Below are 27312 nucleotides of genomic sequence, written 5' to 3' on the forward strand. Positions count from 1 at the left end.
CTTTTTGTCATTACACATGCATACAATATAGGAATGCACAGTGAAATTATGTTGTAGTCCGCTCCATGCTTCACACACATTTAGGGTACAAATAAGTCAATTATATACATTTTGAAATAAAATACAAAAAAATACTTGAAAACACAACAAAGTAGTAGCAACATTAGGCTAACTCAGTAGGCCGAGTAGCACTGAAAAAAGAAACTGCACAGGAAAATATACACATACATGTAGCTATACATTATGTAGACTACAGTATCACTGCAATATCACTCTAAGCTCTGGTGAAAATAATGGTGGTAATAGTGGGAATGAGGGTGGTGCAAAGTGACTGATATGGTGATGTGCAAACCAGAAAGAAAAAACAAAACATACATTTATTTTATTTAAATGTATAAATATGTTTACCATTAATTAAGTGGCACCTTACTAGAAAGTAGTAGGCTACCGCATAAAAACGTAGCGGTGACAACTGAAATGAAGAGTGACGAGGCAGTGGTGCACATATTTTTACAATATTAAGCATTATGACTAATTAAATGTATGCGCCAGATGGCTGCGTGTCTAAAAAAGCGTGGAAGAGAAACAGAGGAAGGGCTTTTGTAACTAACATAGCAACAGCGCTGTGTGACCGCCGGTACTCTGTGACAGCTGGGGCCATTTGAACTGACAGTCTGGTTTTTGGAGCTCCATTGGCCGAGAAAGTCATCAATCCTGGGAGCAGATACGCCCATTGTCCCTGCCGCGGCACGGGGAAAAGCCTTTGAAGTCGTGAGGGCGGCGCCAAGCAAATTGTGCCATGTGGTGCTCAAGAACGGCGTTCTCATTGGACCACAGGAACACGGTCAACGCCCATCTCCGAAGGATACCCTTCCTGATAGGCTAAATCTGCCACCCCAGATTCGCCGTTTGCGCGTGCACAGTTTACCTATTCCCCGTCGCGTGTTACGTCAAAAGCGTGAACCTTCTCCCATGGCAGCGGAGCAATCCCTGTAACCCTTTACGGAACTGGCGTAGCAAACGTGCGCAGCGACAAAGACAGCGAGCCCGAAACCTATGGGGAAGGAATAAAAAAAGAAATTCACTACCGTCGCACTCTGTACCTTAAAGACTATCATTTTCTGACGAGCTCGCTGCCCCGGAGGCTCGTTGAAGACACCGAAATTTGACGGCGACGAGGGCGGATTTAGAGGCAGCGCAGAGCCATTGAATTCGTTGAAGAAGACTGTGGCAACTGGCAGATTTTCCGTTGGACTGTCTGTAGGCTAGGGTATAGCGAGGGAGCCGCCATGGCAGTCGGATCATTGAGCCTCCACATCGGGATATGAAGAGGATTGTCAAGAAAACGCCGCATTTACCTTTGATCCGCACCGGATCGGCACTCTTAACATCTGATCTCACACTTCTTCGTCTTTGTGAAACTGAATTGAAGAAATCTCAGTTGGTTTTCGGGGGGCCACAGGGAGAGGCCAGATTCATGACTATTTTAGTCGGAGACGTGTCTTTAGAGGCCCGCTGAAAGAAAACCTGGAATAAAGGGAAGAAATGCTGCTCTGATTGAGCTTTGCTGGGAAAGAAAGGGTAACGTTTATTAGGTGATACGAACTAGAGTGAAATATCGTGGGGTAAAAGGGGACGCTTTCTGCCTAAGTTACCCTGTGTGAATTATAGTGCTATTCATTTACTGGCATCCTTTTGTGGATGAGAAGGTTCGGTAGAGCGATCAGCCCCGCCGTTTAGCAAGTCACAGTTCTCCGAGTCGAGAGAGAATCAAAGGGGATTGGATCATGTCGGGTCGGCCCAGGACCACATCCTTCGCGGAGAGCTGCAAACCAGTGCCGCAGCCCTCGGCTTTCGGCAGCATGAAAGTCAGCAGTAAGTACACCCCTGTGATTCTGGAGTAGCCTACCTTCTCCTGCATGCGCCAGAGGCCCAGTGTGGGCTACATACCCTCGCAAAATGTCTCCCCACTAACCAGGCTGAAAATGTGTCAAGCGAGCATGACGTTAGCTCCGGATAGCTTAGCCCTGTCATATATCTGTGTCACTGACTGAGGTTGGCCGGTGCTGAGTGGCGCGCGCGCACACACACACACACACACACACACTGTTCGCCTCCCTGTGAGCACACACCGCTGCGCTCTGACGCGCCGGTCAGCCTGACCAGGGTTAGCAGGCCGCGCCGGGCAGGGCTGGGCCAGAGGGAAGGTAGTGTTGGCAACGGACCAGGTCAGAAACCAAGCCTCCTCCTTTTACTGCAGATCCGGTCTCGTTATTGTCCACTTGAATGTAGATTAGAGCTCATAGGGTCATTACTAAGCGGCAACCCTCCGTATGCGTAAATCAAAGCAAAAGGGACGGCGTCTGTTACGCAACTGTCAAAGCGGAAGGTGCGCCCATAGTTGACTCGGGTGAAACTGACGTGATCCCGGAGAGGGCTGGTTTTCTGATCCCATAGTCACTGGTCCGTGTCGAAATCAGACGGCGCGACGGCTGGAGGGAGCGTGACACAGAGGATCCTGTTCATGAAGCCACAGTGGCACCGTGCCGGCTGGCTGCAGAGATGTTTGCCCACACACACATATCCCCTTTTAATTTCTGCTTTATATGATCTGTGCTAATACTTCAAAGCATGTCACACCCACTCACCTTTCCACTGCCTGTTTTATATGTCAAATGTCCTTTGCAAACTGGCATCTTAAAGCATTTTCATCGCTGTGTGTATCATAGATTGCAAATACTACTAGTTCAAGTATTCACGTGTCCTCATTAGAGCTGGACCATATGACAATCTCTTACTAATATGGTGAGATCATATCAGTAACAGATTGTCTTATGGTATTGGATGGATTGTCTGAAATGAGAGTGGATGTCTAGATAATAGAAATCAAACTGTATCTCACAATAATATAGCTCAAACTATAGCTCATGTTTTCTTGGTCTAAAGTTAGTTTATAAGACTGTTTTAGCTTAGTGATAGTTGATGATAGAATCCACATTACTAATGACTAATCACCACTCTGTGACATCTGCTGTGCCTAGCTACACCCTTTTCTTATCTTGCATGCAGGCACGCATTTGGATGTGTGTGAGGGGGGAAATATAGGCTTTTCGGGATTGTTGGTGTTTCTTCAGGGCTGAGATGTGATCACGATGTGTGTTAGTGGGGTGAGGCTCGAGGCTCTCCTCTGGGCCTCTGCACTGGAAACCACCTAGTGGACTAGGACACGCTCTGGGAGACACACTCTCCCAGCCCAGATCCAGTACCTATTTTGCCCCAGATATGGGCGTTGAAGCATTGGTGTGTTCCTGTCAGTGTGTAAAGTTCATGGTTCTGTTGCTGTTAAATGCAAAGGGCGTAGAGAACTAGAGGACTCTTAAGTCTTTGGCTAATTTGTTGTTCAGACATAAAATACTGAATTGGCAGCAAATGCGAGGCAGACCGTGTGGACTTAACATTACATAAGTTGTACACCAGTGTTTCACTGTGCTTATTTTCCTCCGTGAGACACATCTGGTCAAGTCATTACAACATTATCAGTCATCAAAGGCTGAAGCTGGAGTCACCCAATTAATTAGTTGTTAAATAATCTGATTTCTACTTGCTGGCGGCAGCTACATAGAGGAAAGTAGCCTGTTTGATTGTGCAGATGTCCCCTGTGATAATCAGTAAATACATGAAGCATTTATGATAATGAATGATCTGTCCAACTGCATTTTACATAGGAGACATTGAGAGACTGTAACCAAGAGCAAGAAGTTGGTTAAACTGAGGAACATTGGACATTTTAAAGGACAAGTCTGATAACTTTCAACTGTAGCTTTGTTTGCCTACTTTTTAGAATCATTATTGAAGTTGATACTTTGTGCTAATCACATCGGTGGGTTCCCGGCTGTTTTTACCATGCCATCCTCACTTGGTCCAACAAAAATAAAAAAAATATCTGGGAGCTGTACTAGTTAACTCTGATTGGATGCTCTATGGGCCCAAAAACATGAAAACCAGAAAAACTTTGCCTGGTGAGCAACTTTCATTGGATTAATGTGGCACCATTATTCAGTTCTCTTTACACATCCATGGAGTGAAGTGGTTAAGTAATATGTTTTAACACAATCAACTGTTATCGTGGTAAGAATTGGGTTAGAAGGTGTTTGTTGAAATAATCAGACTTTCCTCTCTTGCGTCCAGCTGAGGAACAGGTTTCAGGAATTGGCTTGATGTCTGCCATGCTGGCCTGCGCAGATCCTCTGGGTTTGAGGATATATAGACACGCAGAATAGAAGCAATTGTGCATGCCGGCTTAAACTGAAATCTAGAACTGAGGCAATACAATGATATAATATGAACAATGACATATAAGAGTATGTAACAGTTTTGGCTAAAAGTCACACCCACATGAATATTATCTGAGTATTGCACTGAAGGTACTAATTTAAGACCTCATTTTGTCGTAAGGATGTTGTCCAGCTCAAATGTCGGCGTTCTGATTATCAGGCAACCTGAAATGGGTTTTCTCAGAAGGGTGGCTGGCGTCTCCCTTAGAGATAGGGTGAGAAGCTCGGTCATCTGCGAGGAACTTGGAGTAGAGCCACTGCTCCTTTGCGTCGAAAGGAGCCAGTTGAGGTGGTTCGGGCATCAGGACATCTCCCTAGGGAGGTGTTCCAGGTACGTCCAGCTGGGAGGAGGCCCAGGACTGGGTGGAGAGATTATATCCCCACATTGGCCTGGAAATGTCTCAGGATCCCCCAGTCAGAGCTGGTTAATGTGGCTCGGGAAAGGGAGGTTTGGGGCCCCGTGCTGGAGCTGCTGCCTCTGCAACCCGAACCTGGATAAGTGGTTGAAGATGAAGATCCCAAGTAAAATAGGAATCGAAAAATGTACTGTTGTGATCAGTAACTCAACCTGTGCTGGGTTCTACTCGCCCCACTAGAGACACTTGAATCAATTTATTTTTGTTGATTAATGAATAATTATTGTAAAATAAAATATTGGTTATTATTCAAGACAATGGGAATTAGCAAATCCTAACATTCAATAAGCTGGACCCAGAAAATGAAAAAATTATCAAAACTTTGGTTTATCAATTAACTCATTGTTTCAGCTCTACTCAAATGAAGGGTAACACTTGCTTTGGTAAAAATAATTGATCAACCATTCACTACAAAAATGTATATTGACTTGAAAAAAAATCTAATATTAGCTTCGTCACCCAGAGGAACACGATGTGCAACGTCAGCTGAGTCGTGATTGGACTTTGGACTGTATATGAAATGCCTTGTTAGTATCTACCTAGACTAGGGCCCCATCCTACTAGAATTAAAACGAAAACAATCTCCGTCCACAACAATGTTTTAGCTGCATATCAGAGTTGATACTCCGTCTATACTAAAACGACTGAAAACGCACATCTAGTGGCCGTTCACGTACTCTGGACATGTGCGTGTCGGTCTATTCCGTAGTTACAGAAGATTTGGCGAAAGAAGTACTACAGACGAAGAACCAAACCAGATTTTATTTTGCATGCACCAATAACGAGCTGGGACTGTTACTGAATGTAACATGGGAGTTAAAAGCAGCTGTGGAGTCGGAAACAGACTGGAAGTTGTTGCGCAGTAAATACGGTGACATACACAGTAGAAGTGTAGGCTTTAAGTGTTATTTGCACAGTACAAAATATTTAAAATGAAATACCAAGTCAAATACTCTTTCAGTAGCATAGTGTGTCTGCTTTGCATGACTTATAAGACCAAATCAGAGAGCCAAACGTGAGCGTCTGCTTCATCGTTTCTAAAGTCACCATTTTTGCCTGTCTTCACTAAAACGGTCCCTGGAGTTTCAAGACGAAAAACGGGAAAAGCAGCGTTTTCAAACTTCTCCATTTTAGGTCTTCGCTTTCACCGTTTTAGTCTGGACAGGAGGTGTGGATGGGGCCTAATACGTCATCTACCATTACCCTGACCTCCCTCATCCCAATACACACACACACACACACACACACACACACACACACACACACACACACACACACACACACACACACACCTACATGAGCACTCTTTGGTTTGTTTTTTGGGGTGAGGCAGCTGGCCAAGAACAACGAGCGGCCTGTTTAGCATTTCAAAGCTGCAGCCCCCTCTCCGTCTCTCTCCCTCTGTTCTCCCCCTTCCTCTCTATCCCTCTCTTGCATTTTGCAAGCAACGATGGGAACAAAATTAACTAATTATACTCTTTGATTCCAAATGTAACAGAAAGGACTTGCACACAAGACGAGAACTATCAAAATCACCCGCTGAGTGTTGAGGTAAAGCAACATGCTGAACCTTCTCTGGGCAGTCCGTTGGGTATCGTCAGTTGTGGTGTCAGGTCTGGGCAGCCATGGTTCTACAGCCTGCACACCACTCTGATATCAAAAATCTGTGCACCCCCATCTTATCTACTCAAAAACCTCTCTGATGTCTTGATCTAAAAATTGCTTAGCCAAGTGTCCCGATGTCAGTGGCGACATTCCTGTGACTAGATGTTCCAGTAATGTGGTGAATTATCTCATCAGTGGTGGAACACTTTGCACTGTGCTGAGTTTGTGTACCTGCACGCGTTAACACAGTGCGTGCATGCCTTTTCTTGTGGCGCAGTCTGTTTGGTTGTCCAGGAATTTAGCCAATCTCTTCATACATTCCTCACAAATGTCACTTGGCCCTGCAGTCCCCAGCTGCCATGAGCTGAAACCATTTCAGGTACATTTTGTAACACACACACACACACACGCACATATCCCCTTTTTTTAACATGTCCAGCATGATGATGATGATTAACTGGGATAGCCAAACAGTTAATACATTCTGTATATATGCGTATGATTGTATGTGTTTGCCAAACTTCAGAGAGGAATAAACACATGGACAGTTTGGCAGGTGCTCATTCTGTGATATTCGCTCGTAGCAATTCGACATCAGTGGTGTGAAAATGATGCCTCATCGTGCAGTAAATTCATGAATGATGTTATCGCTCCAACCTGCGTCTCGTAGATTAACACTGCACATGTTCTACCTCTGTTGCACCTCAAAGGTGGGTGGCTTATGTCAGGGGATTTCCTCTGGATATAAATGAAAAGCGTTCTCTTGTTCAGACCCTTCTAATTCTAGCGCGACAGAGTGCAGCTGACTGTGAGTTGCTGCAGACACTTCAAACGCCTCAGTATCAAGAGATCCTGTCACATTGGGTATCAGTCTCCAGGCTGTTTTTTTAATTTCCTGTAGTTTGCTTAAACACCCAGTCAAACTTCCTAATAATGATGGATTATTTTTGCATACGTGATACAGGATGTCAGTGTGTAACTTTTAGTCTAATTTTAGTAACCGATGATTTATGGGCTCAAATAAGGCTTAATAAAATGTTGAGCATGTGAAATTTTGTTTAGTAGTAACTTCAAAGCCTACCTCATACTGTGTACACCTGTGAGAAAATACTGCAGGTAAAATGATGGTTTGTAAATGCAGAAAACATTTGCTGTTGGCAAAAAAGAAATGCTTTTGTGAACATCAGCGCACAGATCTAAAGCTGGAAAGTGTGAGTGAGACTCAGTACTTAAAGTTCTCACGCTGTATGTAAAGTATGTGATACTGCCATTACGCACATTAAGCACATATTCAGGAAAGAAATAAAAACAGAAATGATATATATAAAAGCACAACACCTTATCTGTTATTTGTAGTGAGTCCATGGTGGCTTTGCGTCGTCATCCTCATTAACATGGCACCCTCATTACAGTCAGTAAAATTCTCCCGCTGCTCAGCACTAGTGTGTTTTGGCCCCATTGTGCAAGCCATTTTCAGTTGTGGCCTCCGAGTCTAGTGACCTGAATTGATTATTGATGCCTCTGGCTAAAAGTCGCAGCAGCTGTCTGTCCTGTGTCACTTTGTAGCTGAGTAATATGGCACATGTTCACGAAATCATGCTCTGTGATTAGTCACACTAATTATATTCTTGTGATAGGCTGATTGGCTAACTACAAGCCCTTACTATCAGTGATGCTAGCACATGTTGCAAGGCCTTTGTGCTTTCACGATTTTCTCTGAAGAGGCTGTGATTAAATTTTTTATTTCATTATGCTTTTAACAGGGACCTAGGGACATCTCTTAACACTTCTGATGGTTCACTTGGGGATAGTTGATTTTAATAGAAAGTTGCTTCTAGCTTGAAAACAAGTGAAATTTAATTTGACATGTGAAATAAAAGTGATCTTTCACTTGTTGTAAAAATTTGTATAAAAAATGTCATGCAGGCTTCAAACCAGTCACTTAAAATGCAAAAATCAAATTTCTAATGAAGTCTGATTGCTTGGTCATTCCTTATTTGCACCAGTGTAAGATCTCCTGTGTGAGTCTGCACAGACGTTTCTCACGGTTTGAGGAAGTGCAGAGGCGTCATAGAAGTGGCCCTGCTGGAATATGTAGGCAGAGTCATATTCTTCTCTCTCTTTCTTTCTCTCTCTCACTCACACGCGCACACACACACACACACACATACACACACACACACACACACACACACACACACACACACACACACACACACACACACACACACACACACACACACACAGTTTATAAAATTATTATTGTATGTCTAGGTTGTACCATAGAGGGTTTCTTTCTTCTTTTTTTTTTTTGCTCATTTGTGAGTGTATGTGTCTACGAAAGCACTATTTGCGTCAAAATCAATAACCCTGCTGGAAAATAAGCCCAGCGAGCCAATGAAAATGCATAGGGCCAGTAAACCTCTGCAGTCTGTGTTCCTGTCTCGGTCAAAATGTCAACTTTCTGGTGTTAAAATAATTCAAGCCATGCAGGGTTAATTAACCTAATAACTTTGTTCATTTAAAACTCTCACACAGACTGGTCACACGCTGGTAGTTTGCGTGAAGTCAGCATTAGCTAGTCACTTCCTCCTCATATGGATAGGAGGCTGTGGCAGTGAAGTTTCCATTGAATAACGCCATGATCTGGAGCAGTCACGGTTATTAAGCAGCACTAATCCACCCATCAACATGATTCTGCACCCACTGTGAGCTGTTGACAAATGTGTTTGTGGCTGAGTGTGTCAGCAGCTCACCTAAAACTGGACCAATCCAACACAAATTTTCAGATTCTGTTAGGTTCATGTCCAACCCTTTTTCTGCTGCAGTTTGTGTGAAAGTGGAATATGCTAATAAGACTGCTAAGTAGATTTAGAGGGGAGAGCAGGTGGTGTGGTAGGATTTTACTCGCAGATGTTGCGAGTACGTTTTGGGGTTAATTTGAAAGTCTGTCAGACATTGGATGGAAGGAGCAGGCACGCGACACACTCGTCCTTTTACTGCCAGCTAATGTGAATTTTGCCCCTTGACACTTCGTTGGGGAGGAGGAGGGGGAGGCAGTCTGAAGACAGAAGGTGAGAACCCACTTAAACAGGAGAAAGCCTCCACGCCGTGACCTCAGGGGAGCAGAGCCAGCTCCTCACCAGCTAGTGAGGAGGGGAATGAGAAAGCAGATTCCGATCTATAGTGCATTAGCATCAGATACAAGAGCTCATGACTTTTCACTGATAATAATCTTACGTATTGCACCGGCCCATTTGTACTCCACGGTTAGTGAGTCTGTCCAAGGTAATGAGTCTTATCCAGTGGGCATAATCTCAGAAAGCTAGGCCTACTGTATGCTAATCCCTATTTGATGGGTTGATTTGGATAAAAGCACCCATGCTTCCTGATGTAAAAATAAAAATCTATAGCATTTAAACAGGCACAATGCAGGATTCAAGTGTCTGTCTACAGCTGTTCAGATAACAGTGTGATTGTTGTACTCTAGATATTTAATTTTCCTACTACTCAAAGTAGATCTAAACACTACAAACATTTCAGCGGTTGCAGTTGTTTTTTTATACGGACAATTTTTTATTTTTTTTTTTAGCTTGAATGCTCTGTTTCAGCTCAACCATGATTCACACTGAAGTCAGTCAGCTGGGAGCTGATCAGTACAACCACAGCTGTTAACCGATATAGTACTGCTGGGGGTTAAACTGGATGTAGCTAAAGAAGGTGTTCTGTTTCTCTCAGCCAAGAAATTTGTCAGCAGCAACGTTCAAACCGCCAACCTGTCAGTCGAAACCTGTCAGAATTCACATATTGGCTTCTCTAACAAGCGCCCTTAGATGCTCCAGTGTGACTCTGTGAGACAGTGACTAGTAAGAGAGATGAGCACCTAGACCCTTTATTTTTTTTTTACTGAAGACATTTTGACATGTCACTGTAGGAAATAATGAATTAAGTATTAAAATGAATGGTGGCTGAATTCTATTTAGCTGCTTTACTGTGCAGAAAATATGAATCAACAATTTAATTTTGAGCAAAAATTACAAAACCTAGCTGGTTCCAACCTCTAAAATGTGACACTTTTTTTGCTTTTCTGTGGGGATGCACCAAAAGTTTGGCAACCAAAATGAATTGGCCGAAAATAGCAATAAATTTTACCGAACAATTACGTTGACATGTTGGCAGTGTGGAAGCATTTTAAAGTGTCCAACAAAAATCGCCGTTTGCAGACACTGTTCTGCTGAATTGTCTCCTAGCACATCCACTCCATCTGTGGCTGACTTCTTAGAAAAGGCAAAAAACTGACAGGCAGGTGAGTGACTTTATCCTGTCTTTTTCTCTCTTTACAAAGACAAGTGTTGCAGTGTGAGAGTCCTACCTGAAGAGAGGCTGTGAAGTCTTCATGTTACGTGATACAAGAACTACATACAACATTATTTACCAAATTGGGTCGGATTTGATAAATTTAGCGCGAGGATACATATGTGACAACGTCCGGTTTTCAAAATAAGGTGTCTAGACAGTATGGAAATAAGATTAATTGGATTATATTCACAGAAAGTATAAAACATATTAATAATAATAATAATAATAATCCTTATTTGTAGAGCACTTTTCAAAAACAAGTTACAAAGTGCTTTAACAAGTGTAAAGAATAATACAAAAAAAAAAAAAAAAGATAAGAGCATGAAAATTTTATATAAAATTAGTAAAATACAATAAAATAAAAGGGATAAAATAAAGTCAAATAAGATCGGGAAAAAATTACATGTGTACATGTCTATTTAATTTCATGTAATGGTAAAAAATGTATGTCTATATTGTTTTGTTCATAGTGTGTATATTAGTGTTGTCTATTCTGTAGTTTGTCTGATTTTATTTTATTATTATTTTATTATTTTGTTATTGTATTATTGTATAAGTAAGCACATCGTGAGCAATGTACAATCCTGAGTCAAATTCCTCGTATGTGTACACATACCTGGCAATAAAACTGATTCTGATTCTGAAAAATGGCAAAATAAAAAACCTTATTAGGTATTTGGGGAAAGTTTTTCATCATCTTCGGTTTCAGCTTCGGTCAAGAATTTTCATTTCAATGCATCCCTACTTTTCTGTTTTATTGCATTGTAAATTGAATATGTATGGGTTTGGGCCTGTTGGTTGGACACTACAAGCATTTTGAAAATGCAGCCTTCGAAATTGTAATAGGCAATTTTCACTATTATTTTTTACATTACCTTATCTATTATATCATCATCTCTAAGGTCTGTTTGTTCTCCCTCCCATACCTGTAAACACTACTCCTTGATATACACTGTTGTATTTGTGCATATGACTACTTTTGTTCTGAGCATGTGCATGTCTTTGGCTCTCTCTCTCTCTTAAGGAGATAAAGACGGCAGCAAGGTAACAACAGTCGTGGCCACTCCAGGCCAAGGCCCAGACCGACCACAGGAGGTGAGCTACACGGACACTAAGGTCATCGGTAATGGCTCGTTCGGCGTTGTCTACCAGGCTAAACTCTGCGACTCCGGAGAGCTGGTTGCCATCAAGAAGGTCCTGCAAGACAAGAGGTTTAAGGTAAAAGATGCGCACAGACACAAACACACTGTATCGTTCAGCTAACTCAACTCTTGCTTGAAACAAAGGGAAAGTTAAAAGCAGCATGTATAATTATGGTGCACACTCTTTTCTCCTTGTCATCCTTTTTTTTTTAAAACAGTGTAACAAAGTAGAGATTTGCGGCATTAATGAATGTGACAGAGGAACTGTGAAAGAGACATGAATGGAGTGATCTTTCACAAGAACAGCGAGATCAGAGAAGCTGCGACAAGGCAAAACTTCTTAGCGTTTCGTTTTTGCCACATCCTTGCTTTAATGTGCGTATTTTCTTGCAGCAAGTGTGTGTGTGTGGCCGGGGGTAGTTTTCTCCAACAAACAAGAACCAATGAATACTCATCTGTCAACTTTAATTCTGTTGCCACCATGAAAACGTCATATTTCCTTCCAAGCCAAGCTCTGCTGGAATCTTCCTCCTGTGCTTTGAATAGATTTGACTGATGGCTTGTTGTTCCTCGGCTGGGCAACATTGTCTCTGCTCCCTTTGTGGCGGCAGGCGGGGGGCAGCGTCCCTGCTGCTAGCTCACAGCACACAGATAAAAGACCCGAGACTGCCAAGCCTGCAGGACAGCTGTTAAGATTCTCATTAAGTTTAAAGTTGTCAGAGTTGAGGGTTATGGGTGCACAGTAACAGTCATGTTATTGGTCTTGGTACGGGATATGATCTCAATATGTTATCAAATTGGGACCAGTGTCAAAATTATGCCTGATATTTAGGACATATACATTCATTAGGTACACATAGCTTGAACTAATGTAGTCTAATACAATAGCCATAAATTACTCCTAACTTGGTGAAGGTTGTATTAAGCAGGCTGGCCTACCCTCATTTATTTCAATGGGACAAATTATTACTAACACCTCTCAGTAGAGCACAATATAATTCACCAGCACAACAAACTGCATCCTCCAAAATGGCCCTAAAGTTGAATCAACCACTCACTAAAACAACAAAAGCTGAACATTTTATTGCAGGATTGTTGGGCTGTATTAGTTTTATACACTTGTACCCAATACACTGACAACTGAGTGTAATAACATGTATATAGCAATTACTATCCAATTCCTAATGGGTTCTATTAGATCTCACTTTCTATGCATTTCTAAAAATGTTCATGGTGATCAAAGGATGCTGATTTCCCCTTTTGGATTTTCAGAAAAATGTTGTCATCTAAAGTGTGTCGGTCAACAGTGTTTTTAAGGAATCGCATGAAGAAAGAAAAGCCAGACCAAAGATTTCCCTAAATGTTATGCCAAGGGTTAAATTGATCTCTTCTATGCACACCACACTTCAGTTGCTTGTGTCTATGTCACATTCCCTGGCTTTTACAGAACAAGGCACAGCATATACAGCCAAAGTGCACAGTTAAGATGATGCAACACAATGTGTGTGACTATAATGTTTTCCATGTTGCGCAGAAAAACATACACAACCATGCCTCTGTTGTACGCAGCTATTCAGCTCATTTAAACAAGCTGTGATTATCATAGAGGAGATTAGAAATTGGTGAGAGGCCCCTTAAAGGAAAAGTTTGACAGTTTCGGAAGAAGGCGTCCTCGTTTCACTGCTGAGTGTTACATGAGAGGATTGATACCACTCTGATGTCTGTACTGTAAATATGAAGCTACAGCCAACAGCTTAGCTTAGCTGGTGTGGCTTTCTTCAAACGTAACAAAATCCTATAGAAGAAGGCATATTTTTTCACTCTGTTGTTAATGTTAGTATATTATACACACACTCAGGTCTGAAATACACACATGCACATGCACAAACAGGAGGTGAACTGGCATCTCTCCAGCTACCAGTCCATACTCTGTATCCGTGATCCGAGCGACCCTCCGCATATGTTGTTTCTTTCACCCTAACAAAAACTGAAGTGTAAAAAAAATACCTGTTGCAGTGCCCCCAGAAAAATCACCATATTTCCAGCAAAGCTGCTGTTAGCTTAATATTTACTGTGCAGACACTAGAATTGTATCAATCATCTCAGGCATTGCACACTAGCTTAGGCTATACATGCTGTGGCATGTGGCGTTGTGTAAAGAAATCATTCCTTGAATAAAGAGGTAAAGTCATTTGGGTATGTAGGGTAGGTTTATCTGGACTATCTTGATTTTAATGGGTAAGACAAAGTTAGTCCCTTGATTAGAGGGTAGTCATTGTCTCTTGCTCATTATTTTACGTCTACTTTGGTTCTCTCAGGAGAATCAGGGTGTGTTAGCAAGAGAGGATGAGAAGGGATTGCAGGACAAGCCTAGGTGTCCCCAGTTGTCTCCGGGACTGCCGAGCTCCATCCCCATCCCCCGTGAGAGTCACTGAAGTTCAGTCAAAGTTTAGTCAGGTGTCTTGTCAGTACCCATTGCGTTTTCGCCCTGGGATAGTTGTGCTGAACCAACCGGTTCAGCTAAATAAAGCAGCTCAGTGTCGTAGGTTTAACCTTTTGGAGGGTTCAGGGAAGTGTTTCAGCAGGTGCTAGTCCTTCGCTATCCAAAACCACACAAGATAAATGATGCCACCCAATGGTGTGGGGGTGGACCATATGTCATAAAATACACAATTGGCCTCATGCAAGAACATTTTCGTATTCTTATCTGACTTTTTTGTGTAGTGGGCTCATAGTGTGCTACGTAAGATTCAGCAAACGTTACTAACTTTAGATAACTGTGTAAATGACATGTGTAATAAACATGATGAAGGCCTTCTGTGCATAAATTAACACGCATTAATGAGAATTTATGCGTGTTAATTAACATAATTAACACCCTATTAATACCAATAAGGTTACGCACCTACCCTGTTATGTCAGGAAGTGTTCATTCATGAAAATGACATTGAAGAGTAAAAAGAACTTTACGAGTTTGATTGAAGTCCTACTTTTGGAGATCCATAAAGAAAACGCTACCATTTCAAAAGTGTTGGCAGTGGAATTAAGGGAATATGGTTTGATCAATGTGTCACATTTGCAGAAGCACAGCCCGTGGTAATCTGATCTGCAACAACCATTCATCTGTCTCTGCTAATGTATCAGCACACTGTCACTTTCTTCCAAGGACCTGATGCACTAAGGCATCCCAAAGATTACATTTCCAACTGACCTTATTATATCCAGAGACAAATGAACCTTCAGATGGTGCATAATTTAAGCAGAGTTTGAGATGTTCATATTGATATTGTGGCGTTATACAGTAATATCAGAAGCCAGTTTAAATGATGATAGAGTTAGGCTAGTGTAATTTATATAGGAAGTAATGAAATATACAAACCATTAGAACATTTAAAATTCTGTGAAATTGGAGAATGCACAACTTCTTTCAAAATCACTTGTACAAGCCACTTAAACACAAATCTATTCGTATTGCCGGTTCTTGCATGAGGCCAGATGTTTCTTCTGAACTAGGGATGCATCGAAATGAAAAATCTTCTAAAAAATAAGTAAAAAATTTGCCAGATACTGAGGTACATTGACATTATTTTACCTGTTTTTTTTGTTTTTTTTTACCATTGCATAAATTAAATAGTCAAACTTTGCTTTTTACTCAGTGTGTCCCACAGGATTTGGAGAGACTATGATGGGTGGGTGTGTCCATTTACTTTTAAAAGACACATGTAATATGTTTTATACTGTCTGTGAATATAATCCATTTAATCTTATTTCCATAATGTATAGACACCTTATTTTGAAAAACGGATGTTGACTCGTGCTAAATTCATCAAGTACGACCCAATTGGATAAATAATGTTGTATGTGGTTCTCGTATGGCGTAACATGAAGACTTCACAGCCTCTCTTCAGGTAGGACTCTCATACTGCAACACTTGTCTTTGTAAAGAGAGAACAGGATAAAGTCGCTCACCTGCCTGTCAGCTCGCACTGGTCCGTTTCAGTTACCATAAAAGCTTGAATACGTGTGCACTCCAAATTTAGGTGCGGCTAGCTTAATCGCCTTTTCACAAACGAGTGACAGAAACACCGAAAGCGGGTCAGACCGTTTGGTGCCTTTTCTAAGAAGTCAGCCACAGATAGTGGATTTGCTAGGAGTAAATTCAGCAGAACAGGGTCTGCAAACGGCAGATTTTGTGTCTTTCTCGGACACTTTAAAATGCTTCTACATTGCCGACATGTTATTCGGTCTTTTGATGTATTAGGCCGAACACCGGAAGTGCTTTTTTAATTATTTTCGGCCGATTAATTTTGGTGGCCGAACATTCGGTGCGTCTGCGTGCTGACCATGATGAAGTCATATCCTGCTCTTCCTGTTAGCTCGTGGTTAGCATATCATGCCAGCAGGTTGCATCTTCAAACAGTGGTCCAGCTGAGGATCACGCTTATTGTTTTATTCTTTTGGTGTTCAGTACCCTCTGTATAGCAGACCCCCTGCCTCAGCACGCGCCATTAAGCGTATGTTCCCCCCCAAACACAAACATACCGAAACACCTGTTTTATTTTCTTCTTGTTACTTCCCCCTCCTCTTCAATAGCCTTTTCTTCTTTTTTTTCTGTCCCGATTTTGGTGATCATCTATCAAGTGAGCCTGGGTGAGAAGAACCATGCAAGTTCAACATGAGTAAAGTCAAACAGGGTAATCATGTGAGTAGGCTCTGTGTTAAGGTGCAGCTGATGAATGTGTAAGTCTTCCTTGGTTTACAGTTTGCTCCTGGAGCATTATGGGATAGGCTGTTTTCCACTCCCATCATAGGGATCACATATCAGCCTATTGGAAAATGGATGCTCTCACACACAGACACAGAGTGAGGGTATGTCTGGTGGTAGTGGTGCCTAGCGGACACAATAATGCAATAAAAATGGATGGACATCATTATGGGTATTTTTTTTAGCATTATTGTACCTTGAAATATTTATATTAAAAAAAGTGTTGCATCTACCTCAATTAATTACTGATTTAATGCACCACCAGGCGAGCATGCTAAGTGACACAAAATCAAACGCACATCTAGCACTGACATCATTCCAATGGAGTCGCTGGGATTGGTGGATTTGCTTGCTGGGGGTGAAATACTGTAAATGTGCATGAATCTTTATCGTCAAGTTCAAATGTGGTAAATTTGATATGTGAATTTGTGCCGTTCACCAATAGCAGGCTGTCTTTACAAAGCTGATTTATAAGGAATTGTCATTATTCCATTTTATTTAACCTTTTCTGTCATTATTAACTGCTCAACAAAAGACTGCTATGAGACAGGTTCATGGTACGAATGTGACTTTTTAATAAATTGTCTGAAAATATTGTCCTGTGAGTGACTTAGCTATCAAACATGCTAGTTGACAGAAAGCTAGCTAGCAAGAGAGCTTTTCCCCTTCAATCTTTATTGAATTAAATAAAAGATAAAGACACCAAAAGATACCAGAGTGGAGTAAACAGTCAGTACAGAGAAAATAGAAAGAAGCTCATTGTGACTGACTAGTTCTAGCATGTGTCTCCACGGCAGACGGCAGGCTAGTGCGTTAGCCATTAGCTTGCCACCTACAGCATTTCACCAGCTATCTCTGTGAGCACTGTTGTGACCAGGGCTTTACACATTATTGTTTGTTGACGATAGCAAAAATACAGACAAACACTGGCCTTATCCTTTAAGTTAGATGGGCTGTTTACGTTTCATCATCCATAAGCTATCACAGAACAGTAAAACTGTGTGTGTGTGGTTTTGTCTTGACTGTATCAGCACCATGAAGGTGTATCACTTCTAGCAGGCTTCACTTGAGGTGTCCTGTCTCTCGTTTTCTCTCAATCTGTCTCTCTCTGCCTCTGCTGGCTGGGCTGCTGACACACTGGAGGATGACAGGTCAGCAGGAATGACTGCAGTATAACTGGAGCTGGGCGGGGCTTTACTGAACAGCCTGTCTGCTCCTCCTCCATATGGTACAATTTTTCTCACACATAACAACACACACAGACACACCCTAAAACTCTTCCACCGAGCCACTACAAGAGGATGGGGGCATTGCCTGCAGTGCACGATGGTTCAATGGCTGGTCTGTGACCCGCACGCTATGTCACTTTATGATGAAGGGTGTGTGTGTGTGTGTGTGTGTGTGTGTGTGTGTGTGTTGGTAGCGTAGACTGTATAAGAAAGGTTGGTAGTAGTTGTGTAATGGGTGGAAAGGCAGTGGGAGTACTGTGGGAACCATTTGTGTTTTCCTGTAAGTGAAATCGACTATACCAGGCTATTGAGCTACAAGATGCGCTGCTGCTGAGATGATGAGGTCTTGTTTTAGAGGACAGACAGCTCATTCTGCTCTGTTAAAAAATGAATGAGCAGGGATTTAATCCTCAAAGTGGCAGAAAAGTGTGGAAGGGACAGCAGCATATCTCCCTGCGCCAGCCAGCATGGTCCTGACCCACATAACGGGGGATCTCATTAGCCAACAGTCTACCGATCAGCTGACTGAGTAATTGGGCTGCCGCTTTTATCCAAAGCGTCAGCCCAATTACGCTATACATGTCAGAGGTTGCACACCTCAGGAGCAACTAGGGGTTAAGTGTCTTGCTCAGGGACACAACGGTGGGAAACGAACCCAGGTCTCTCACACCAAAGGCATGTGTCTTCTCCATTACACCATCACCTTGGGTTTTAGACTGCTGGTTAGATAGAACACGCATTTTGAAGACATCACCTTGGACTGTATTTCAGTTTCTGTTAATCTGCCTATTATTTTGTCGATTTAATTGTTTCTATTTTGGCATCTATAAAACGCCAGATACTAATGAAAAATAAATCCAAAACCTAAAGATATTCTGTTTATTATCTCATAAGACAAAGAAAAACAACACATACTCACAGTTTATAGGCTGGAATAAAGGAATGTTTTTTTTGTTTTTTTTGTTTTTTTTTTTTTCAAACAATTACGTAATTATTACTTAAGCAACTGGTCATTTCAGCTCCAAAATAATTCATCAATAAAGTAATTGTCAGGTTAAACAATAATGAAGATATTTGTTAGTTGAAGCACCACATAATTATGCATATAACGTATGTACTGATTCTAAAACAATTTTACTCTATAATGATTTGTATTTTCCATGTTCAGTCTATATTATTTGTTCAGATACCGGAGGAATTGTGTGGGAGTTTACACAAAATGCAGGTCAGATGGCGCATCAGGCTGCGACCAGTTAATCGCATGTCCCACAAGAGCTCTACCAACTTCACCCAGAAACCCACACAGTGTGCCTGGTTGAGCTGTTGGTGAGAGGCAAGACGGTTAGTCAGTAAGATTATTAGTCAGATAGTCATGCAGGGGCCTGTTCATTTGATCATTTTGTCAGCCAATTAGTTTGGTATTCCGTCTGCCAACTAGGGAATTAGTCAGCGAACTAGTCTGCTGGTTAGTCACTCTGTCTCACTAAATGTAGGCTGTACGCTGATTACATTTTGGTTAGATTCATTATTAATATTCTGCACTCCATTGAGTTTCTACATCCCACATCCAGATTGAAACCTGACTTTCTGTAATAAAACTCATTCAGACTATTAAGTAGTCATTACTGTCAGTATAGGTGCTCTATATGGCTATTGTTCAACAATCAATCATAAAAAATAACCATATTCTACTATTCATGCTGCTCATGACTTAAAAAACAAAAGTTAACAAAAGATTATTATGTAATGGCTTCACTCTTCTGCCACTGTCTGATTTTACCTTTTGTCCCTGTATTCTGCCTTATTTCCTGGATTGTGACCACACTCTGTGAATGTTACACAGGCACTTTAGATCAAGTCAACACAAAGCACTGTGAATAGGGCGAGGAGGGAAACTGGAGAAACGGGAGGAAATGTGAACTATAATGGAGCTGTTAAAGCTTATTATAATGCTTGAATTCTTGCCCACCCTTGAGAGTGTTCATATACACAACCATTTTCTGCATGGACACACTGTATATGAATTTAGATGGTGTGCTCTACCAGGGTTCAGTGCTTACATTTTGTTCTAGTGGCCTTGTGAAAGCCTGCGGTTCGTCACAGTACGGGACCCAAGACAATTCTTACTTTAACAATTAATCTTTCTGCTGTAGGTCTGTGTTGCGATCTCTTCTTGCTTTCCAGGGCCCTTTCTCTGTAATTATTTATGGCTTTCATGGAAACAGGCAACATGCCGCGCAAAACAAGATTGTGTCGTCATGTTTTTGCCTGTGGCATTTATCCATCCATGAAGAATGAATGCCCATTTTTTTCCTGTTTATTAGCATTCTTTTGCTGCTACCAAATCCAATTTTCTCAAATCTTGATTCCTGACAAACTGGCACATTGAGCTTGTGACAATGATGTGGCTGACAACAAGATGATTATTTCGAGAGATGATTAGGGGCATATTTGTTTTCTATCTTAAGATATTAAGTGTTTTTTAAGTGCTAGTCTGTATGGCCATACTGCATGCATTAAACCATGCTAGTGACATGTCTAACTTTTAGTCCGGTAAATAACACTTTGAGGAAACTGTTGTCATGTTGGAGCAACAGAAAGCTTTCAAGGTCTCCAAAAGATCCACAGATTCAAGTCTTTAACCATGAGCATGAAACGTAGATGTGACTTGAAACAAAATGTAATGTGTCATTCATGTTTTTGTTTTGTTCAGAACCGTGAGCTGCAGATCATGAGGAAGTTGGACCACTGCAACATAGTCCGCCTGCGCTATTTCTTCTACTCCAGTGGAGACAAGGTCAGTTGGCTTAGTGTGCTCCTTTTTATTCTTCATCCGCTTGTCTGAGGGTTTGTCTGCATAATTCATTGTGCTTGATGCCACACTGCAATTTTAGTCTCAACAAGTAGGACATTAGAGTTTGGGCATTCCCTTGTTGAATTTTGGCTGAAATGAAACAGCACTCTTAATGCAGAACAAGCGAAAGGGTTTATTAAATGTCTTTATTTAAATGTGCATATTTTGTTGTTTAAAACACAGACCTTGAATTCACAGTGTTTTTATCAGGGCAGTGATAGACAGATATTTTACATCTAGTACACAATACAGACATTTCACTGGAAGTGCACATTATTTCATCCTTTAAAGTAATGACAGTGACAGAATTGAACAGTGGACAACCCGCTCCACCTCCATTTAGTTGGCTCACAATAAAAAGTGGGATGGAAATTCATTGTCTTCTCCTCTGTATATTGCCAAATCGGAACAATTAATCAATTATTTGGCATATTACAGTTTAAACAGCTGTTACATTCAAGCAACTCTTCTTGAATGCCCGAAAGGAGGCAGAAAAGATAAATCTCTTCTTGCCCTGCATACGAGTGCCTAAAGAATATTTCTTTTTAGTACTCGCTTTTTCATCTTCAAGAGCGCCTTAAGGTTCCCGGGACTTACTGTGTGTTTAAATGATTTTGCGCTTCAATCAAAAGAGTAAAATAATTTAGCTTTCTAAACATCTTCAGTACTTATTGTAATCACTATGAATAAACACAGTATCTAACAAAGTAATTTAGCCATAGTCTGTCTTTTGTTTTCCTGGGACTTTTAGTTTTTGATGTTGCCTGTGTTGCCTTTTGAACTCGCTGCCTGTCAGCTGCACCACCTCCCATCATTTGTCTTCCTCTTGGCCTGTTTGGCCATAATAAATTCATTAGCACAGTACATTGTGACAGGGACGTCTTGCTGTCTGTGTCTGCCCACCATTGGAGTTCCCCTGGAGACTACAAGGCTGCACTATGTCATTCAACTAGCTGACAAGCAGGCAAAGGTCCATGTGTCAAATATAGACACAAGTGAACCTCGCGCGCACACACACACACACACACACGCTGTTGGGACTATACTCATGACACTGCAGTCAGGAATGCATCCATGTTGCACACCTATTGAGGCCAAGGAAAGCTGTGGGGGGATTATGGGGGAGAGGTGAGGGTTGGTGGGAGTAGAGACGACTGAGAGATGGATAGGGGGCATCTATTTGCCAGACTAGAGGGTATCTGTTAATTATAGAGTCACCCGAGACCTCGCCTCCATGCAGTAGGCTCCACCCACTTACCACCCTTTGCCTCATGTGCCATGTGCTCACTGAGCTCTGGGAATCACAGCGAATTCTTGGTATACTGATACACTGACAGCCGTGACGTGTCACAGAAATGACCCTACACATTCCCAACTTGACTTTTGCAACCACAGAAATAAGTTATTATGATAATCCACAACTTTTGTTTGTGTCTGTTGTTGCTTCCCCATTTACGCCGTGCTCCTTTTCATATCCATTTCTTCTCCCTCCTCCCCTTCCCCGCTTACCTTATCACTCTGGGCTAATTATGGACACTGGTACCATGTTGTTGGTATGGGGATTTACCTCCCATAGAGCCCAGAGTGAGAAAAGAGAGGGGGGAGGGCTAGTAGAATAGATCACTAAATCATAAAAGATAATGTCGGCCTGGATAGGGAGGTTAGTGGATGGATGGCGAGTTGCATACAAGTTGATGGATAGATGGCAGACGTGTTTAAAAGCAGAGGGTGAGACAAAGATAAGATAAAGTCAGGTCAGGTGTGCTGTTGGTGTCTTAATTGGAGGGTCTGTGCAGGGTTAAGGCAGCACGTGCTCAGGTAATCTTATGTAACTGCTGGCATACATAGTGTGCTTTTGCGTTTACTCTTTAGACACTTGTATAGTACTGTTTAAACAGAAGGCCACAGATCCAAACAGCGTAGGCAGGTATGTAAATAGAGGTTTGACTTTTACCACAATATGTAGTTACCTCCACTGTGGTTGCTTCTCAAAATCTCATCTGTGTCCATCTGTGTGCACAGAAAAGAACACGCTTGCTTGTAGTGACTTCACTTTTTTCCCCAACATGCAAAAACACATGGATTAATAATCTTGCCAGAGTGCTTTTTAGTTCACCAATATGAATTACAACATTCATAAACCACTGGAGACATGACAGCATTAACCTACTAGCGGATGTTGTTGCGCCCCTGTTGACCCCCGCCTGTCTCACCTACAATTACTACAATTGGAAGCTTAATTATTTGCGAAGAGACCCAGAAACCAACCAGTCCTCCTATGCTGGAATAATTCTGCCTGACCCCAGGTTCCCTGCATGTGCCTGGTAATGACTTGTGTGGTAATTTGATCAACTACACCCTCTTATTTAGGAATATGTAACAATATAAAGTGCAATATAATAAAAGCTCTTAAAACTAGATTTTGTCACAGGACTGAAAGATTAAGGCAAAAGCATTAATGATACTATATTGCACCTTACTGTTGGCGATTATACAGCATGTACAAATAATGGACAAACACTACTTGGGGCTTTCACCCTGTAGGTATGTGGTGAGAGACAGCTGCATGCTTTGTGTTGTTGGTGATCCATCCTTGAGTGGAGGGAGGAACTGCCTGAGCTGCTTTGAGCAGAACCGACACGTCTTTGTATTTTAATGTTTCATCCTCTGATGCTCTGATGCTTAGGGTGGATAACCAACCAGGCAAAGTGGACAACTGCCTCATGCCCCCTTTGTGGTAATTTGATTGATAATAGCTAATCTGTTTGACAACATGAACCACTAAAGCATTATATAAACTGAAATTATACAGGCTCTAACGCCCTGTTAAAATCTAGCCTTAAATCTTTTCAGTTGATATTGTCTTTAGGTGGTGCATATAAAGCTATGTTAACTCAGTACCTCACACTGTATCCTGCCTGGGGCAGAAAAGTATTCCAGACTAGTTGTACTGGTTGGTTTCTGGGGCTCAAGGCATAAATACTGAACGTCCATGTGTAGTCTGCTTGTTGCATTTTACATTATGGTCACTTGAAGACGACAGTAGGGGTAAAGGTGGTTGGATGGGCCCACAGCTTATTATTGCCCTGGGCCCTCACCATCCCAGTGTAGCTCTCTAATGGCCTCTATTCCAACACACACACACAGGATTTGCCAGCGAGAGTTTATGGTAATGCTAATGCCCGGTATCTGGATGTGGCCCCTGCACATACTTGTAGACTTATTCTTAGATCTGTAGTGCCGAGTTGCAACTGTCTTCATTAGTGTGTGTCAAAGAATGGATAATTCACTCTTCACACACTGTATGGCCCTCTACCTCTTTCTGTGTCTATGATTTCACAGATTTATTAACACTGACTGTTGTGTAAATCATATGGATTCACATGTGCATGATGTCAAGTGCTAACTTGTGTTATGTGTCCAGTATGATTGCCATACTTGGCAAAGGGCACATGACCAGGAATCACAAACCCACATGCTAATATAAGATTGTGGAAACTGACATGCATGCTGTATATTACATACTGCCCAGATTCCATCAGTCCCCGTCTTTTACACACCGTAGCGTGGTGATTGTTGTTAAGACAGCTGAGCCAGTTGTTCAGGTGCAAGCGTTTATCTCAGCAAATTAGAGTCTGAGTTATTCAGTCGGGTGTGAGCAAGGAACCAATCAGATTTCCGCTTGGCTAACCATTTGGGAGCAAGCCAAGGAAGTGGCTTTGTAGTGAGGCAGGAAGTGAGTCATTGCTGTTGCTAAGCTAAATATAGCTTTAGTTGTGCTAGCAGGAGGCGGAGTGGGTCTTCTAGTCGTCACAGATGTTATCAATGGGAGTTTTGCTAGCGGAGAAACGCACATGGCTGGAGGAGAAAGGCACACAGAGAAAGAGTGTCGGGGGGAGGTGGTGCCAATAACAGTCAATGTGTAAACGAAGCTACCAATGTCTGAGAGCTGTCCGGGAAATGCTGCTCAACGTCATTGATATCTGAACCTGCTCGTGTTAGGCTGTCTGCCCGGCCCTGTGTATGTGTCTGATTGAGTGTGAGCGGGAGAGAGCAGTCAGTACAAAGCAGGGCATTGAGCTGACAGAAGTGTACCAAGCAGTCTGTCTGGGAGCTCTTTGCGGGCCTAGCTCACTCACTGTGCAAAGCAGACATGCAGGAAGAAGCTCTTTCCACCAGGCTAAGCTGCTGACTATTGCTAACAGATGGGGAGAGGAGGAAATGGGGAGAGAATAATTAAATTAACTGAAGCCCTGACATTTTACTCCAAGGCAATATGTCCCACAGGTGTGTGTTTAATGGTTGGACGCTAGTCAACAGTACTAGTCAGTGACACTATTACATGTGGCACTGGTTGTTAATTTCCCCGCTGGTGATGTCCAGCTCTCTAGTGCTATCCTTTGAAACATTAAGCATTAAACATTAATTTATTAAAAATCACTTAAACAGAACAAATACCCATGTGTGATAGCCACAATAAAGCACTGTAGGTGAGCTGTGTTACGAGATTTGTGCAGGTTATGTTTGACACCTTAAGGTTGGCAATATTTTAGATTTTCCTACTGTCAGGAAATCAACAAGTATTGCCTGTGTATCCAAATCCTCATACAGCTTATCATCCGTGCCATAGAGCTCCGTCGTTGTCTGAAAATGAAATCAATAAGGGCACTGGTTGACATGTAAGAACATGTCCACTGCAGTTCATTCAAATCAATTCCACATACAGTGTCCTGCTGTTAAATAATTACTGTCTGTATTCATCCAACACTGAAATTAGTCCCCAACAAATGCATTACTTACTACTATTATTATTATTATATTAGTTAGATGGACTGAACTATTATTGGTTTGTGGATAGACGGTAAAATCTGAATCTGAATGCTGATGAGGGAAATGTATAGAGAAACTTGTTCTAGTGATTAAATGGTGATTAAATCAGCCTTCTAAAACCATAATGTCCCTAGATTCAGCCTGTTGCTGTCCCATCACCCAACCTCTTAAGCAGGCCAAAGTGTGTCATCTGAAGGCTCGGCTGTTCCTCTTAACAAACCATCAGGGACAGACAGGCTAAGTGTGAATACACAAATGAGTATGTGAGTGAGTTCATCTGTGAAGATGCTTTGTATGTAAAAATATTGACAAACCTTTTCAGTTTCACTGTGAGCTGCGACTTCGTGACTTACAGGTCTCAAACAATTGACTCACAATAAATACCCGGTGACTCAGTGCTTGTTAAACTATGTTCAGAATCAAAGGAAAAAGGAAGTCCTAGAATAATTGGGTGGAGAAGCCTCAGACACAGCATCCTGTCAGGGTCAGAGTTGCTCCAGAGTTGAGTGCGCACAACCCCGACCTCCAACAAAGGCCTCGTCCAACCAGGAAATGACATCATTGTCTGTGGCCACTCTTGGAGTACAGGCCATCATGACCATACAGTCTATGTCATGACGCATGGCTGTGCGTTTCCTGCCCTCTGGGAAAGAGTCCTGTACAATGGATCCCCAGTTAGATTGCGAAAGAACATCCAGTTACATCAGCTCACAAACAGCCTCTTCCTCGTCACAGCTCAGGAGAGAAACGACAGACACAGAGAGGGAAGAGGAAGGGATGGGAAGAAAACATTCTCCAAAATAAATTGACATACTGGGCAGCTGGTGCATGGGTGTGTGCATTTGCAGGCCATGAATGAGATTTTTATTTAATTTCTTTTGTAGGATTTGTATTGTTGGGAATTGCAGGGATTTTCTAGTCATGCTCAGTGTCTTGTAGGGGTAAATTTTGCTTGACATTGCAAACAATAATCATTTTTTTAATAATATTGTTTTGTATGTGACCTCTGTTTTCTTGTATTTGCTTCTCTCCAACAGAAAGATGAAGTGTATCTGAATTTGGTTCTGGATTATGTCCCTGAGACTGTCTACAGAGTGGCCAGACACTACAGCCGAGCCAAACAGACTCTGCCCATGGTTTATGTTAAGGTACAGAAGTGTGTGTGTGTGTGTGTGTGTGTGTGTGTGTGTGTGTGTGTGTGTGTGTGTGTGTGTGTGTGTGTGTGTGTGTGTGTGTGTGTGTGTGTGTGTGTGTGTGTGTCATCACAAGAAGTGGTGCGCTCAACTTTATAGAGCATCCACACAATCTCAGTAGGGTGCCATAAAAATGTCTGGACCCTCTTGAACTTTTGGTTCAACAAAATGTTATTTTGTCTGATTTTTCTAATGATTTATTTACTCTAAAGTAAGATCAGTCTTTAAATATTTAAATAAAAGAGTAAAAAGTATGCTAAAGTGTAAATTACAGTATATTGAAAGTAACCAAAGTATATAATAAACAAAGGTTTATAATGTTTGCGTCATTGTCTAGTGAAAATATAAATTTTTATCTCTATAATTTTCTCTCAGTATTTCAGCAATTATTATTATTATTTTTTTTTAGCTGTCTGATAACGGATCTCACTAGAGACTCAGTGGATTTGAAGGTGCAGGAAGTATTCTGATTTAGAAAGCATGAGCATCTAGTGTTGAATGTGAGGTACACGGGGTCGTTTCAGTGACTTTATCTCCCCAGACACTGTACAGGACTCGCACCTGTATATTCTTGGATGAAGTACA

General features: G+C 41.7%; 1 protein-coding gene across 4 annotated transcripts in view; it reads left to right on the forward strand.

Annotated features, from left to right (window-relative positions):
* Positions 1-976: 976 nt before the first annotated feature.
* Positions 977-27312, forward strand: part of gsk3ba (glycogen synthase kinase 3 beta, genome duplicate a) — a 33304-nt gene continuing 6968 nt past the window's right edge. The window contains exons 1-4 of one of the 4 annotated variants that reach the window (XM_046053782.1): positions 977-1875; positions 11739-11932; positions 20564-20647; positions 26572-26682. In XM_046053782.1, coding sequence (XP_045909738.1) covers positions 1788-1875; positions 11739-11932; positions 20564-20647; positions 26572-26682 — 477 coding nt within the window. In that variant the 5' untranslated portion in view covers positions 977-1787. Of the gene's footprint in view, positions 1876-11738; positions 11933-16248; positions 16559-20563; positions 20648-26571; positions 26683-27312 lie in introns of those variants that run through there. The other 3 variants (XM_046053783.1, XM_046053785.1, XM_046053784.1) reach the window with 3 other exon arrangements.

Source organism: Micropterus dolomieu, linkage group LG07 (assembly GCF_021292245.1).
Source record: "Micropterus dolomieu isolate WLL.071019.BEF.003 ecotype Adirondacks linkage group LG07, ASM2129224v1, whole genome shotgun sequence".
Lineage (NCBI taxonomy): Eukaryota > Metazoa > Chordata > Actinopteri > Centrarchiformes > Centrarchidae > Micropterus > Micropterus dolomieu.